This window comes from Neolamprologus brichardi, chromosome 7 (genome assembly GCF_056152115.1).
Source record: "Neolamprologus brichardi isolate AB-2024 chromosome 7, ASM5615211v1, whole genome shotgun sequence".
NCBI lineage: Eukaryota > Metazoa > Chordata > Actinopteri > Cichliformes > Cichlidae > Neolamprologus > Neolamprologus brichardi.
Window position 1 is genome coordinate 26,347,279 of NC_142110.1, and position 15,973 is coordinate 26,363,251.

Genomic DNA, 15,973 nt, shown 5'->3' on the forward strand with positions numbered 1-15,973 from the left:
TTTGCAGACCATATACACCACTTCATGAAAACAGTATTCCCCGATTAATAAATGTTTTGGATTTTTGCCATTTTTTCAATTGTATCCATCTGTCGAAGTGGTGGCACATCATAGAACAAGTTAACCTGTATTCACCTCTGTGGAACATAGGCTATATACCATCTGATAGCTCATGTTATCAGTATTTCTTTGTTTGTATTGTTAGGTCAGGTTCATTATTTGGATATCGCAAGACAACATACTTTATTTGCTTTCCTCCATACATAACCTTAACCAACAATACACAATCAAACGTTGTTTTCCTCTTCAGCTTTGGCCTTGTGGTCTTGGGATTTTTCTCACCATTTTACCGCTTTCATTAATGTAGTAAGTTTATCAAACAAAGTGTCAAAGCAACAGTTGAGGTCTCCTCATTTTCTCTTCTATTACTTTCTGTTTCGCCTGTAGATGCATATTTCTCTTTCATATATGGAAACATCTTCAAGATCACACACCGAAAATTTCTGACTTACAAACAGCATGGCAGGGCAGTGAGGAGAAAAGCTGGTGAACAACACAAAATTTTAAGAAAGCGTTTTTTTGTCTGTTGTAGAGACGTGCATGTTGGAGGTTGTTGTTTAGCTTAAGGTCGGAGGGGTCGCTGCAGGGACAGAACGTTTCTGTTTTCAACTTCCGCCCGAGGGTTCAAGCTTCCACCGGAAGTGTGCTTGTTCTCTTTTACCAGGGCCGATCCAACATGGTGGGTGTTTTTTATATGACTACCTACACTATCTATTCTAATCCTGTCGTTTAAAATGTTTTGTATTCCGTTTTAACCTTACCAATAAGCAGCAGATCAATAATCTTTCCTTGTGGCCGCTGTATTGACGTTAGATGATACGAGCGCGACTTTTTATCGGCGCTTCTGTAACGCTGCTGCTGACGGAGCGACCGGCTGAATGAGCCGCGGTGCTTGTTCGGGTTTTTATCGGTTAATATCGAGAGGACTGACAGAACAACCAAGCGGTATTTGTTTGTTCACGAACCGTTAAAATGGTTAAATTGCCGAAAAGTATAGCTCACCTTAGCTTGATGGCCAACTCAGGTGTTAGCTTGTGTGTCGTTGAGGAAGCTAATGCTGCTCTGGAGGCTGCAGTCCCTGATCTAGTTGGGAGCTTCAGCCGCACAGTGCTTCGGTCAAGTGATTTCAGACTACTGAAGATGTTATGTGGCGCGACAAAACTTCACCACATTAATCCAAAAACAACGTCTGACACACAAGTTTAAGGGTAAACTTTATTCGAAGGAAGTTAGAGCAACCCAGAGGCAAAAATGTATAATATTAAACATTAACAAGATAAAACTAACAAAATTAGCACAGGCTCACATAAGGCTGTAAGAAACAAATATAAATGGTGCTATTAATAATAATAATTCACAAACCTTCAATTCAATACTACTTTGGGATGTTGGTATGTTTACCTCGGCTTCTTCATCCTGTTTGTAAAATTGGCTCTTTATGTCTTCGGTGTATTTGTCCAGGAATTCATTTAGCTGCCTGTTCATTTAGTGTAATCTTCCAGTCAGATGGACTCCAACTCTACCATTTTGGGCTGCAGCTGATGCCTTTAGTCCTTGTTCTGCTGTGCAGGAGACCCACTGTGATCAGGAGGACCACTCCAGCCAGAACCTGCAGCAGGAGGAAAACTGCTTAATGTGCTTCTACACTGAGCTCACTGACGTTGCAGAGCAGAACAAGGACTAGCATTGCCTGGTACAGTCCAAGATGATGGAAATGGAGGTTGTGTGCAAAATCAGCCATATAACATCAAGGACAGCCACAGCTTTGACCTGGTCAGCCTGCAGGTAGGGAGTTGCCTGCAGATTGGCCAGGCCTAAAATAGGATTTAGATTCCACTCATGGTGGCAAACGGATGTTTTTCAAAGAAATGGTGCCAGAATGACTGTTCCGATAGTTTACCCAAATGCTAGGAGTAACGAGTAAACACTTGTTCTCTTCATGCAGGGACGAGTCAGGACCAAGACGGTGAAAAAGGCTGCCAGGGTCATCATCGAAAAATACTACACCCGGCTGGGAAATGACTTCCACACCAACAAGAGGGTGTGCGAAGAAATAGCCATCATCCCCAGCAAGAAGCTCCGCAACAAGATCGCTGGGTGAGTTGTCTGTTGCAAAGTGGAGCCCACAACCACAAATCTGTCTTGCTTATCTGCCACCCTGTATCGAAAGGTGATCATGGCGTCTATGTTGCCTGGTCATTAAAAATTACAGGAAGATAAACCTTTGAGCCTTTCCCGTGTTTGAAGGACTGCCAATTCCTATCAGACCCTGGTGCTCTAAGACACGCAGACAATTCCTGGGATGTTAGACATTAATTAAATAAATACATTTTTCTGTTAAGTAGGCAGATATTGATGGAAGGTCTGTGGTGTGGAATCTGAGTTCTCAGCAGAGTTAGCCTTTATTTCATCATTTTTTTTAAGTCACTTTTGTACCAAAACACACTCCAAAACCATCAGTGTTTTTATATTAGAGGTGGGTTAAAAAGCCTCAAAATTATAGTGGTATTTCATGAAAATACGTCATCAGAGACTGGTGATGTTTGTATGCTCACCACGTGCAAAAAAAAAAGGTCATAACTGTTGGTGTGGGCCGCCATTTTTGTGTCGTACACCACCTACAGTTCTCAATTTTTGTAGCCTGGCGTGTTGCACCGCGGCTGCTGCAGCCGGATTGAAGACACCAGGATATGATTGTGTCTGTTTTTACCGCCATTTTAATGGTGTTCTCTACAGAAGCGTAGAGATTCACAGATATATGAGGGAGATGTTGCACAGTTTGAAAACCTGAGTTTGTGGGAGGGGAAAAACACTGGGCCGTGTCTTTGCTTCTGGTTTTGATTTCTTCTCTTTTTATATCAGTGCTTATATGGCACAAATAGAAGTGACTGTGTAATGATCTTGCGGCAGCAAAGCAACCAGTATGGAGGGTATACTGGTGCTTTGGAACCTGGCTCCTGGTCTCGATGTTGCATGCATTTGCGAATCTTAACATGTGGTGTTGCTGTAGTAACCATGTCCCTACATGACATTTCTATAATATGTAAAATTTTCTATGGTATTATCATGGCAATTCCATGTGATGACAACTTTGTGTGCGTTGCTCCACTTGTAGGTATGTAACACATCTGATGAAGAGGATTCAGAGGGGTCCGGTCAGAGGAATCTCCATCAAACTGCAGGAGGAAGAGAGAGAGAGGAGAGACAACTATGTACCAGAGGTCAGTGAACGCATCACTGTGTTGGTTATACCAGACCGGGTAAAAGCAGTGAATCTGCTCTTGTAAAACTTGTTGATTCTGGTAGCATGCTACCGGAACCACTGGGACCATTAGTATGATAGTTCCTGTTGTATTGTTTTCTAATTTTGTCATAGATGTGTTTGTAAATGTTGTGGTGAGAGGTGCTGAACGATCTGCTGATTGTTGACTGAAGTTTGAGCCTGATCCACAAGTGGTCACGTAACTAAACGTACATGGTACTACAGGGTTCATGTGCTGGGCAAGTCTATTGTAATCATACAATATAATGCAATATACAACTAGATTAAAAGTGAAGAATGAATGGCTAAATTGCTGCATCAGTAATTTTCATTTTACATACAGATGAAGATTGTGTCGTCCATCAACACATTATAGTTGCACGGCTGTCAGCAGAGCACACAGATCACTGTTTGTCCCCATTATTTTTATTTGTGAATGTGTGGATTTATTTGCTGCAATATAGAGCTGAAAAGCATCAAGAGTGCATCAGCAGGCCATTGATACTGAGGTCTGGTAGCTTATGTGATGGATTAAATGGGTCAGCCACAGAATAATAGCCAAATCTGTGCATTATTAGCCTAAAACAAAAGTCTGTTTTTAAGAGTGTTTTTGAAACAATTTTTGTTATTGTGAAATGTGGGGTTAAATTGTGCTAAGTCTTCACAATTAAAACTACAAATACACAGCTTTGAGGGGAACCACTGACTTTTTAAAAAATATATTGCTGTAGTGTTACAGTATTGTCGTTATAATTGCCAAATGCTCCAGTTTACCTTAGTAAACCTCTTTTCTTTTGGCAAATTTGGCACATTTATTTTTTTAAACAGATGTTAAGAAATAAAGCAAAAGCTTGGATATTATTTTGGGTAAAGGAGTGGAATGAGTGCATTTTAATAAGTCACATTTTTCTGAAGATCAGTTTATTTGCACTTTTAAACTCATGGATTTCTAAATTTGACATTTAATTGTGTAAAACATCAAAATGTTTCACATTTATAAATATTAATTCTGTTGCATGTAAACTGTATGATGGATCTCAATTATTGTTCCAGGCACCTCAACATATTGCACAAAACTCATCCCACAAGCCTGTAGGGCTACAGTTGCACTAAGGATAACAGTGGTTGGAAACTACGGCACAACCATAATTATTGTGACCTTGACCAATCAACTCGTGATTTTCCTGCCTTTGAATTGGTCCCTTTAAAAATATTATCAGGTCTGAGATCACTCCCAGTCAGGTTCTGTTTTCGAAGGAATATTAGTGCATCAAGATGGGGATAAAATGGCAATAAGATGGAATCAGTTTTGGATTGTGCGAATCAAATTGGCACTTAAATTCAGTCTGTTTGCAACAATCACTCTAGAGTAATACAATTATTCTAATTTCTAAACAAACATTTTTCAAGACATATGTAACGATGCCTGTTGAAGGCAGTAAAAGAAAGACACTTGAAAGTTGCTCTGCGTGAGCACTGCAGACCGTTTCTTTTATTTATTTTAATACAGCGTAAGAGACTAAGACCATAAACTCGACAGGACAGAGGCCAAGATAAAAGGATTCTATAGAATCTGGAGTCTCTTTGCAGCCACAGCTTATGCCATCTGGTGGCTTTCAGGTAGAATGCACGTTGGTGATATTTCCACATTGGCTTAATCTTCCCTATCCTGGAATCTACATCCATGTTTTATACCATCCCTATCCGTTTGTGTTTGAAGCTTTTGATTTCCTTTTTACCCATTAACATTTGATTAGGATTAGAAAGTATCTTCACTCCATCTGGCTTTTGGGTTTTGATTTGTTTCATCTATTGGAGAAATAGTTGAGCTTAACAGTAAAAGAGCAGAGTAATAGCAGAGAATGTACATAGAAAAAAAAAGTCTGCATTGTAGTGTGCCAATATTTCAGTATGCGTGCATCTACGTTGCAAATTTGAATAAAACTGTAGTTTTGTACTCCTGGCTTCACACATTTTGTTACTGGCTGCAAGACAGAGCTATATATTTGTGAGTGTTTGCTTCAACCAGTTTATCCACAGGTGATCTCAAACATGGTCAGGAGCTGGAACAGTCGAGTGTCCAGCCATGATGTGGCTTTTGGACACATCAAACCAAATTGTGCCTGCTATGTGTGTTTTTTGTGTCCTGGTAGTCTGCCTGAACCGAACACCTTTCTTTCTACCAGTTGTTTTGTGATTATGGTCTGTTGGCAGGTCGTTCACAATGCAGAAAAAAACAACACATACAAATTTCCTTGAGTTTTGAAGGACTTTCTGTTCTTTTTGTGCACTCGTACAATTTTTTAAAACACAACGGATGGCCATAAGTAAACAAAATAATATGGTGTTACTTTGTAACTGTGGAAATAACTGAGGTGTGAGATAATGGCTAATGTGATTCCTGTGTGTTTATCTGTCCAGGTGTCTGCTTTGGACCAGGAGCTGATTGAAGTTGATCCCGACACCAAGGAGATGCTGAAGCTGCTGGTAAGTCTTTCTGTAACAGGACAGAACAAGTACAGTTTTTGCGGTACTTACTTTCCTCTTACTCTGCTGGGGCTTAGCAGTTAATGTATAACTAATTAAAATCAAGGTTCTGTTATACAGTAAACAAATCCTCTCCCAAATTGAAACCTCTGTGTGCCGTGTTATGCTATTTTCTTTTACCTTTTAAACACAAAAACAAACTACTGAAAAATTATGTGATCAGACATAAATCTTAGAATTAAAGGGCTGTTCCAACTACAAATGAAAATAAAAAGATGTAAAAGCAACAGGCTCACAAAGGTAATGACAGAAATAAGAAGCTGATTTGTTAGATGTTTAATGGTGGAATGACTTAGATCAGACACAGGCATCTAATCTTGTTAATGATAACAGAGCAATTGGTCTTGAGTTGGGAAATTAAAAAAAATGGTTGGAGTTAATGGAGTTTGAGTGTTGAATCTTACCCAGCCAGTGGAGCTCTTTAGAAAAAGTTTGTGTAGTTCTAGAGAGGAGTTGTAGGAAGGCACATCTCATCAAGCAACATCAAGGGAGGTCACAAATTGCCTTCAGAGGAACCAGAGGGTTTGAAAACTTCAGAAAACTTTGATCCATTTTAGTGTTTCATTAAAACTGGCAGTTGTTGTGTAACCAGTGTTACTGTCAGAGTGGAGGTTGCTGTTCAGGCCTTTTTAAAACAGAAGCATTTAAATGGCTGAAATCCGTTTGTTGGGACATATTTGCCTCTGTCCCTGTGTTCAGCTTTTAAATGGCAGAATTTCCAGGTAAAGGATTTTACTAGAATCAACCTGAGCTTGTAATGGTCCGATTTCAGCAGCAAGAAGGGAGCTTTTAAAAACAGCCACTCAAACCAGAGAGTCAAAGTAAAGTGCAGCATGCCCTTAAAACTTGTTTTGAAATGTCGTAGACAGAAAAAAAATTAGATATTGGGACAACATGTTTTTTTCTCCTCTTTTTTTTAAACACATATAAGTATGTTATATGTGCTGTTGTCTACTCTGTTATGTACACTACAGGCAAAGAAATAGCCCAAATCCAATTCCATGCACGTGTACATATATTTGGTAACTAAAGCGGTTTCTAATTCAAGACAGTTGCCGACCTTCTTGGGAGTGGACACCCCAGCAAATTCAGCCCAATGTCAGACAATGCAGTGTTCAGATAAACGGAAAAACCAAACAAACCCTGCACTTTAGATTCCACGGGCCTCAGATAGCATGTAAATGTTAAAATTGATAGCAGTATAATTAAAAAATACTGAAGGATTTCCAGGACAAATGCTCTGTTCTGTCTGTAAACACCATCAGCCTTCCAGGGACTGCAGATGAAAATGAGTCTCTCTGGCTAAATCTGGCATGTTTACATGATAATTTTAACAATAAGTTTTTCACTGTTATGAAGTAAAAATAGTATTACTACTTAAATGTACAAGGGAACTGTGTTAGGCCTGTTGTTTGAAGACAAATAATTACACGATGCTGAAATAAATCGGTAAATGTGTAACAGATGATGGTAGTGATTTATCTTTTTGGTCATTTATCAACAAATGCCTTTACTTGGCTTTGATAAACCACGGCACTTCTAAAACTATGCCCCATGGACAGAGGAGACCAGTGATGAGCTGCTTTTGCAGCCACAAGACCTGGACGTCTTGTTGTACTCTGTATATCAAAATGATCAGCTTTGGTCAGGAAACGGGACAGGACAAATCTCCAACAGAGATGCAGCGAAAGAAGGGAACTATGGCCTAGTCAAAGTTCAAACCTCAACCTGATTGAAACAATTTGGGAGCACGTTAAAATAGTTGGGTGGAGATGAATGCTCACAATCCTCTGAACTAGAGCTATGTTGTAATGAAGAATGACCCAAAATGCTCCTAAAGGTGTTAATACAAGCTACGGGAATCATGGGGGGTGTACTTAGTTTTTCCACACACTGATTTTGGCAGTTTTTGTCAAGTGTGTTGTTGTTCATGTGATGTATTTAGATCCCCCACCCATTTTGTTTAACATCACTATATTAAAACCTTCACATCACGTATTTATTTCAGGACACAGCATTTAAAAAACCCACATGAGTGTTTATGCTTGTGCAGCCACACATGCCTGGTAATAAGTGAATATAAATGTACTCACCAAAGCTGAAGTACAAATCAGTCGGGTAGTCGTGCTACACAGCAGGCCAAAATATTTGAAGGACCATTGCATTAAGAAGACGCACACAGCTAGCAGTGTAACTTTGCTGTTGCTTTTGCATTTGCCTTGAGCCTGTATCGAAAGGTGATCATGGCACCTTTGTTGCCAGGTCATTTATTAACTACAGGCATATAAACATGTGAGCCTTCCCTGTGTTTGCAGGACTGTCTGTTCCTGTCAGACCCTGGTGCTCTCAGACATTGAGTATTGAGTTGATGTTGAGTTGCAGTCACCTCCTTTCAGATCAGTTCTTAAACCAGTGTCTTGTTTATGTCCCTCAGGATTTTGGCAGCCTGTCCAACCTGCAGGTCACCCAACCTACTGTCGGCATGAACTTCAAGCAGCCCCGAGGAGTCTAAGCTCTGTACAGTATCTTCCCAATAAAATCCATTTGGGACAAAGAGCTCTGCTGTAGGACTGATGATTTGTGGACATCCATTTTATGTGTTTTCCCTCTCCAAACTTGAGGTGTTAAGTTATCCTTTTCTCATAAGTGTAGGACCAGTTGGGTGAAACTAAATAAACCCCATCCATTATTGGCTGAAAATACAATTATGTTTGTAAATTTGATGCTTTTAAACTCAGTCATGCCAGTAATTATGTGGAGGAACAGAAGAGGCCACACAAGGCTGCTTAATATTAGGAACATGTTTGTCCTTTGATTTCATTGTTTTGACACACAATTGAAAGTCATTTTTAATAAACAGCCCATTCTACATTTACTAACAAATAATGGTTCTGATTGATCAGGTGCTACTTCCTGTCAAATTGTAGTGGATTGCCTTTTTTTTTTTTTTAAACTTCATCAAATCTGTTATATTTATGTGTTACATAATTTGATGTAGCCTTTTTAAGTCATGATAACATTACGTTTTTCCTGATAGTATTAAAGGTAAGTTTATAAACTTGTAATTTCACAGGTACTGATTTTGGAAAAGGATTGCTGTGCTGCCACAATTTAAAGCCTTATGCTCTGCGTGTGAGTGTGGGTCTGTCTGACAATCACAAACAGGGTAAAGTCTACTGGCAGCAGAGCAGCTGATTTGACAAAAAATAGGAAAAAATTTAAAAACAATACAGGCTGAAAACAGCTGCTTTAGACAAAAGAGGGAAAAAATAGGTAATTAAAATTTTGCATAGCTGTGTGTCTTCTAAGCCTGGGTTATGGTCACTATCATGGTGACAGCCATGATGGCATCACTGTTAGGAGACTGGAAAATGAATAACTGTCAAAGAACCTGTAGAAAAGCAAGTCAAACGTTTATATCACAAATACACGGTGAAAAGATATCCAAAGATTTTTCTGCTTCGTTTGTGCTACGATCTACTTTTTCTCATTAAGTTTAACATTAATAGTTTGAAATTACATTACCTCAACACTTTTTGTCAAGACTCTGGCTTTTATCATCAGAGGAAATATGACTTCTCACAGATCCCAAAAGGCTACATTTATGCTACATATGTGTGTTGATACAAGGACTGCAAGCTTGAACAGGGTTCCTGTCTTTTGCCTGATTAGTCAGGATTTTACAAGAATGGTAAACCTCTTGCAATGTATGTAAACTTATGAGACTGTCTGTGTACTTTATTTTACAAAAAACCCTCTACAAAATTTTTTAAAGCAAGATAAAACACCTTTAATGCAGCACAAAAATGTTTTCACATAAAAATTGACAAAGGATTCATTCTATTCTAAAGGTTAAATCTACAATTTAAAATAGACTTTTGTGACATGATTTAATTTGCTCATAAGCACTTAAGGAGGAAGAAGTTGCAGAAAGCTCCTCGGGGGCAGTCGCACATCTTCCCAATCCGAGATCCTTTCCTGATGGCACAGTGTTCCCCAAGATCACACTGTGAACACAAATAACTTTTTAATATCAAACTCTGGACTTCATGGAATGAAAATTCACAAAGTATCTGAAGAAGAAGTTAACACAACCATTCTGCTAATTTATACTTTCTTGCAGTCAAAAAGAAGTCATTCATAACTGCTGTCAGAAAAAAAATTCAGAGCAAGGACTGATGATCTCTGATGCCGAGAAAAGCACTTTTCCAGAGAGAATCATAACTTTAATCATTAAAACAGTAAAATGCTGCTTCAGCTTTGGTGCACTGTTGCTGTTTTTGATTTTTTTCATTACATTTTTGCATTTTTGTTATACCTTTATTCTTGAGGTTTAGAATTTTATACACTTTTGGAGAAATTATAAATGTTTTAAACATTTTTCGTCACAAGTGTTAAATCAGAGTATAGTGTCAGTGACTCACAGAGGGGACCTGTCCATACTTCTTCTCCCAGGGATTAATTCTCTTGGTTTGCAGTCTCTCCAGAACTTCATGCAGCGCGCCAAGCTGAGAAAAACAAAAATACAACAGACGTGAAGCTAATGTGTGGTCAAAATTAAGCCTGGAAACATAGGAGAACACTTTGGTGCTTCAGTCACCATCATCCAGCCATTCTGTCATTTTCTGTCCAACAGCATTGCTCCATCTATGACAGAGGCTTTAAACATCAATTTGCCAATAATAAAACTAACAATAAGCAATTGTATTAACTGAATTTAGGCAAAAGAAGACAAGAATTAAAAAGGTCTCCAGCTTAACACTCACTTTGTCACCTTTCTGTTTAGAACATATTTCAAACAAAAGTATTTTAATTGAGGAAAATGAGTACATAAATTACATCTGTTGTCAGTATTTCTTGCAAAAAATATTCCACATGTTTCTCATTATTGACTTGTCTTATGGCTCATGTTTTTAGAATTGTACTGCCTTAGTTAGAAGCAGTACAATTATAGGAACTAAAGGATATTGAGTGGACTAATTAGGCAGCCAGATCTATAGGATTACATTTTTTCTGTTTGATATGACATCTGGCTTGAAATGCAGTAACAGCTTTTTAATAATCTGCTAAATTCATACAAATTCCCCCCATACATTCATATAGAGATTTACACTTTTCTATACACGTGAAGCACTTTGTCTATCTTACATCAATTGCTAATTTCAAATAGCCAATTAATCTAACATGCACATCTTTGTACTTTGGGGAAAGCTGAAGCGCAAACTCGGTACAGAAGAGATGAATCAGATTTGAACCAATTTAAATCACCATGCTGCGCTGTGTCACTGAAGAACATGGAAGCTGACAGCTTTTATGAGTTTGGTGCCAATATAAATAGATTAACTGAAGATGTTTTGGGTTAATTTTCATTATTGACTAATCTGATGTTCATTTATTGTTTGATAAATTGAATGAAAAAACAAAACCCTCATACATTTATACTTTTCATGCTGAAAATGTCCTCTTAACTCTGAGCAATCAAATCAGTCAAACACAAAAATAAGCAAATCTTCATAATGCAACCAGAAATGTTATACATCAATTAAGAAATAATTACTAATTTATTTACATTTTACAAATTCATTGTTGCAATAAAAAACATTAGCCACCTATTATTATTACAGTTTCCAAAATTTTATCAAAAAAGCTGACACTAATGGAATTTTCACTACAGAATGAGTGCTTTTATTTTGATACTGCAGGTTCAGTTCTGCATAAGACGTTTGTCCAGCATACATTTGGAAAAGGTATATATGTTAAATACTTAAACAGAAGAAATTTCAGATCATATCCAAAGAAATATAACTTTTATTAAAGCAAAGCGTATGAACCCCCTTTTCATCACAAAATACCTTTATGTGTGTGTGTGTGTGTGTGTGTGTATTAAAATATTAGATATTGTAAATATTCCACACTCGGATTTACCAGTCTGTTGGAGTTGTGGTAGTCCTGCACTTCTCTCTCGTCCCTCTCGGCTTCCGTCTTCCCCGCTGGACATAGCGCAGATAGTAGCACCGCGCACAACACAGCTTGTGCCCACATTTTAAAAACACAGCAAAGAAAGCGCAGTGTTGAATTTTCCAACAGTCGCAGTTGCCTCTTACTTCCTCCAGGCGTTTCTCACGCACTCTCTGCATGTTCGGCACAGCGCGGGATCTTTAGAAAAACAGCTCCGCCCCTTCCAGGTATGACGCGGAGCATCTCCCAATGGGCTAAAATGTAGCAAAGACCCTGACTGGTTCACTCCTGTTGCTTTCAGCAAAGCTTTTATCAGAAGAAGATTAAAATGCAGCACTGAAATATGTAGTATTTATAAGAACTTCTAAACATCACTGATGAAGACATCTTACTTTTTTTGCCTTTCCTTATTTTTTTATTTGTTGTTGTCATTTTCAAAAAAACAAAAAACAAAAGAACAGCTATCTCATTAAGGCATATTAGGTATGACATGAGTATTTGTAAACAAATGTGAATATTAGACAAAGATAACCCAAGCACATACAAAATTATTTTAAATAGTAATGCCATTTATTAAAGGAAACAAGCTTTCTAAACCCACCTGGCCCTGTGTGAAAATTTTGCTCCTTTTGTTATCATGAATTGCTTTCAGGATGCTGGTCTCAGTTCAATGTGAGTAGTGTTTGTGTCTTGACATCAGTGGTATCTGTATACTCCTGTAACCAGTTTATCACTCCTGCCGGGTATCAGATGACAGGTAGGGCATATGCATTGATGGCTTGGATCATATTCCTGCACATCAGCTGACCACTCAGCACTTCTTTTAGATATTTGGACGTGGCTAACCTTCATGAATTTTTATCATGTTTCCGGGTGGCTTGTGAGATACTAAGGCACTTGTAGTTAATTCAATTCAATTCATTTTTATTTATATAGTGCCGAATCAGAATGATTTTGAATTGGATTGGAGTCTGTTAGACAGATATGATTCAAACCACTCCAGTGTAGTAATTTCAGTATCTATGGCATGCTCTAATCTCTGTAATAACATATTGTGGTCAGTAGTATTGAATGCTGCACTAAAGTCTAGCAGAAAAAGCAGAAAAATCAGTCCACTGTCAGAGGCCATAAAAAGGTAATTTGTAATGATGAGCTCTGAAACATGACTCCATCTCTTCAGATAAACTATTTTCATCTGCGGATGATCAGATAGCTGTTTTACAACTACTCTTTCAAGAATTTTTAAAAGTAAAATGAAGATTGGAGGCTGACCTACAATTAAGACAGATGGGTCAAGTGATGGCTTTTTACATACTGGTTTAATTACTACCACCTTAAACACCTGTGGGATGTAATTGATTGATAAAGACTAATCTTATTTTAGATCAAAGTATTAAGTAAAATAAGCAGTCTTTTAAATCCGGCAGGTTTATGCCACTGCAGGGGTTCCCCTCCTCTCAGGAGTGCGGGCCCACTCATCCCATGGGGTGGCCACATCTTGTTGAGGGGCTCCTCTCTCTCTACCATTGGTGTGGCGGCATCATGGTCCTCGGCTACCACCTTTAATAGGTTTTACTGCTTGAATGTGGCAGCCAGCCCCTCTTTTGGGGAGGAGGTGGGTGCCCCTCTGAGGTAGCCCTTGTCTGTTCGCTTGGCCTAGTGTCTGGCAGGCTAACCATGAGCGGCTGTTTAGGTGTGGACCTTGTGTCTTGTGGGAGTTACTCAGGCCAGTCTTGCGTCTGGCAGACTGATGCCTCCTCCCTCCAGCTTGGCCTTTGCATCTGGCGGGGCCTTGATGAGGGTGGTGTGTACATATGTAGTGTACATTTGTACATTGTTCGTTTTGTACACTTTCACGCTGGGGTTTCGGTTGCACTGTCTTTTCACAGGATGTTTTAAAGAGTTACCCCATACATATGGAATATGTAACGGAGTGGAGAGATAGTCTCGATATGATAGAGAACATACCGTTACACTCTAACCTTGGTTCTCTGAGTAATGTATACTTTATTAATCCTACAGGAAACTGCTTAGTCCTCTGCAGCTAACCCATTCAGTCAGTGAAGCAGTCGAAGCTACCAATCCAGCATGGGGAGCAGTCTGTAGTGTATATAGACGGTACCTTGCTCAAGGGTATCTCAGGGTAGCCGTTCGGTGGATTTGAACCCCCAACCCTCCAATCACGGGGCAAGCCAGGCTAGCCGGAGTGCTAGCTATATGAATCTATCCACACCAAGGGGGTCATACCCCGTACATAAGGAATATGTAACGGAGTGGAGGATAGTCTCTCACTCAGAGAACCAAGGTTACAGTGCAACCGTACGTTATCCCTGGCGGTGTTTCAGAGTTCCTTCAGTGTCTCCTCTGGAAGACAATCAACAATGATTTGGGGTTGCTTGTGTCTCTAGCTTCAGGTTTTTCAGAATAGAGTTGCCAAAACCTAGAATGTGTTCCAATTAGTCAAACTGCAGGAATGTCTAATAGACATAAATACCTGGATGACCTCTAAATTCCGGCTTCTAAATGCAGATAAAACAGAGACTACTGTACTCAGCCCTAAAAATCTTAGAAAAATGTGGTGATATAAAATACTGCAGTGAAAGTAGGGATAGGGACTAGAAAGATATATCTCCCATAACAACAGCTTTCAACAGCAGGTTTGCATGGAATAGATAAAGTAGAAGCCCCAAAATAAGCTAACAAACCCACTTACAAACCCACAGTACAACTGCATTTTATTTACATAGCACCAAGTCACAACAACAGTCACCTCAAGACGCTTCCCTGTTCATAAACAAAGCCATGATAGCATTTGATAGCAAGTACTGTTTAGTTGCAGATTCATAGACTTTTGATTACCAACCAGAAACTGATTGGATTGTTGTCTGCTGAGTGCAAGCCGCAGCATCAAATCCTCCCGCTGTCAGCAAGGCTTTAGTGTCGGACTAAGAGCATTTTGCTGATAGTAAGTCAGCACTGGGCACACAAAAAATAGAGACTTTAAAAAATAAACAGTATTGGTATTAAAGTGTGTGTTATGTCAGCTGCTTCAGGACATTTTAGATGCTTAAGGAAGCAGATGACTATAAATAAACCTGCACAGAGGAATGAAGTAAGAGGTTTAAAACCTGCCATGTTTTTCCACTTGCTCCAGCCCATGATTCAGTGTGTGACTGTCTGCTTATGGGCTCATGATAAAGACATAAACAACTATATCCCGTCTGTGTCAGCTGCCCAGAAATTCTGCTGAGTGGTAGTGAAAATGAAGATTAAAGCTGTTGGCTTTTACTGTAGACAGAAGAGAAAATATAACAGGATGCAGTTTGCATCTTTTCATTCATATATTTTTCTTCTGCGAGTGTTTGAGCCCCTCTAATGCTTATTGTCTTGATTCATGCTCAATCATCCAGGGAAGTAAATCCCAAAAGGTTGATTCTGTTCATCTGGACGTAGCCCTGACCTGCAGTCAGCTGAGACAGAAGAAAGCATTTGGATGAATGACAAAACATTTCTCTCATTGGAAAAGCTACGTCCAGAAGAACAGAATCAACCTTTTGGGTCTAATACTCATTGCCATCTGACTCTTCTTCTCCCACTTTGTTGTATATACCATCCATCCATCCATTCATCCATCCATTGCGGGGCAAGCGCCTATGTATATATCAGGCAAGAATTTAAAAAAGAAAAAGAAAAGTCAATTACAGCAATTGGTCTCCTCTGTTGCTAAATGCTTGCACAGTGTTTAAAGAAAAAGTGATGCATCACAGTGCTCCTAACTTTTTTGCAGTAGGTTAACACTGATAGTATCAAATTGAACTACTTCAGTTGCATATAGGGTTTATAGCTGCAGATCACTGATTTTTTTCATTAATTAATTAATTAATGACAAAATCTTGTTTTAGTACCACATCAAGCCTCCAACTTCCAAGAATCCCTTGCATTTTATTTTTCATGTACATAATACTGCTTAGACAGTCTGACTGTAGTAAGGGAAACATGAACCCAAGTTGCCAAAGTTGATTTATTAATCATGCAAGGGAGGTAGAGGTTTGGTAACAGGTACCCACCACTAAATTTTGTCGAGAGCCAAATGGCCAAATTATAGTTGGCCTCTCATTTACACCCACCTACCCCTTAGAACCTCGC

The 15,973-nt window shown here is 39.0% G+C and overlaps 2 protein-coding genes and 2 non-coding genes across 4 annotated transcripts; 3 read left to right on the forward strand and 1 right to left on the reverse strand.

Moving 5' to 3' along the window:
• The first annotated feature begins 1,999 nt into the window (after positions 1-1,999).
• Positions 2,000-8,425, forward strand: LOC102791839 (small ribosomal subunit protein eS17). The gene is made up of 4 exons (XM_035914803.2): positions 2,000-2,157; positions 3,176-3,281; positions 5,744-5,809; positions 8,304-8,425. Exons 1-4 carry the CDS (start codon positions 2,000-2,002, stop codon positions 8,379-8,381), a joined length of 408 nt encoding a protein of 135 aa, XP_035770696.1. The 3' UTR covers positions 8,382-8,425.
• On the forward strand, positions 2,217-2,345 carry LOC118456028 (small nucleolar RNA SNORA71). The gene has a single exon (XR_004844328.1). It is a non-coding gene; the product is annotated as a small nucleolar RNA SNORA71 (small nucleolar RNA).
• Positions 8,093-8,222, forward strand: LOC118456027 (small nucleolar RNA SNORA71). Its single transcript, XR_004844327.1, has one exon. It is a non-coding gene; the product is annotated as a small nucleolar RNA SNORA71 (small nucleolar RNA).
• A 1,224-nt stretch (positions 8,426-9,649) lies between the features above and the next one.
• Positions 9,650-11,986, reverse strand: LOC102791561 (niq CART3-like). The gene is made up of 3 exons (XM_006782249.2): positions 11,795-11,986; positions 10,294-10,377; positions 9,650-9,876 (listed from the first exon to the last, which is right to left on the reverse strand). Exons 1-3 carry the CDS (start codon positions 11,909-11,911, stop codon positions 9,769-9,771), a joined length of 309 nt encoding a protein of 102 aa, XP_006782312.1. The 5' UTR covers positions 11,912-11,986; the 3' UTR covers positions 9,650-9,768.
• Positions 11,987-15,973: the final 3,987 nt, after the last annotated feature.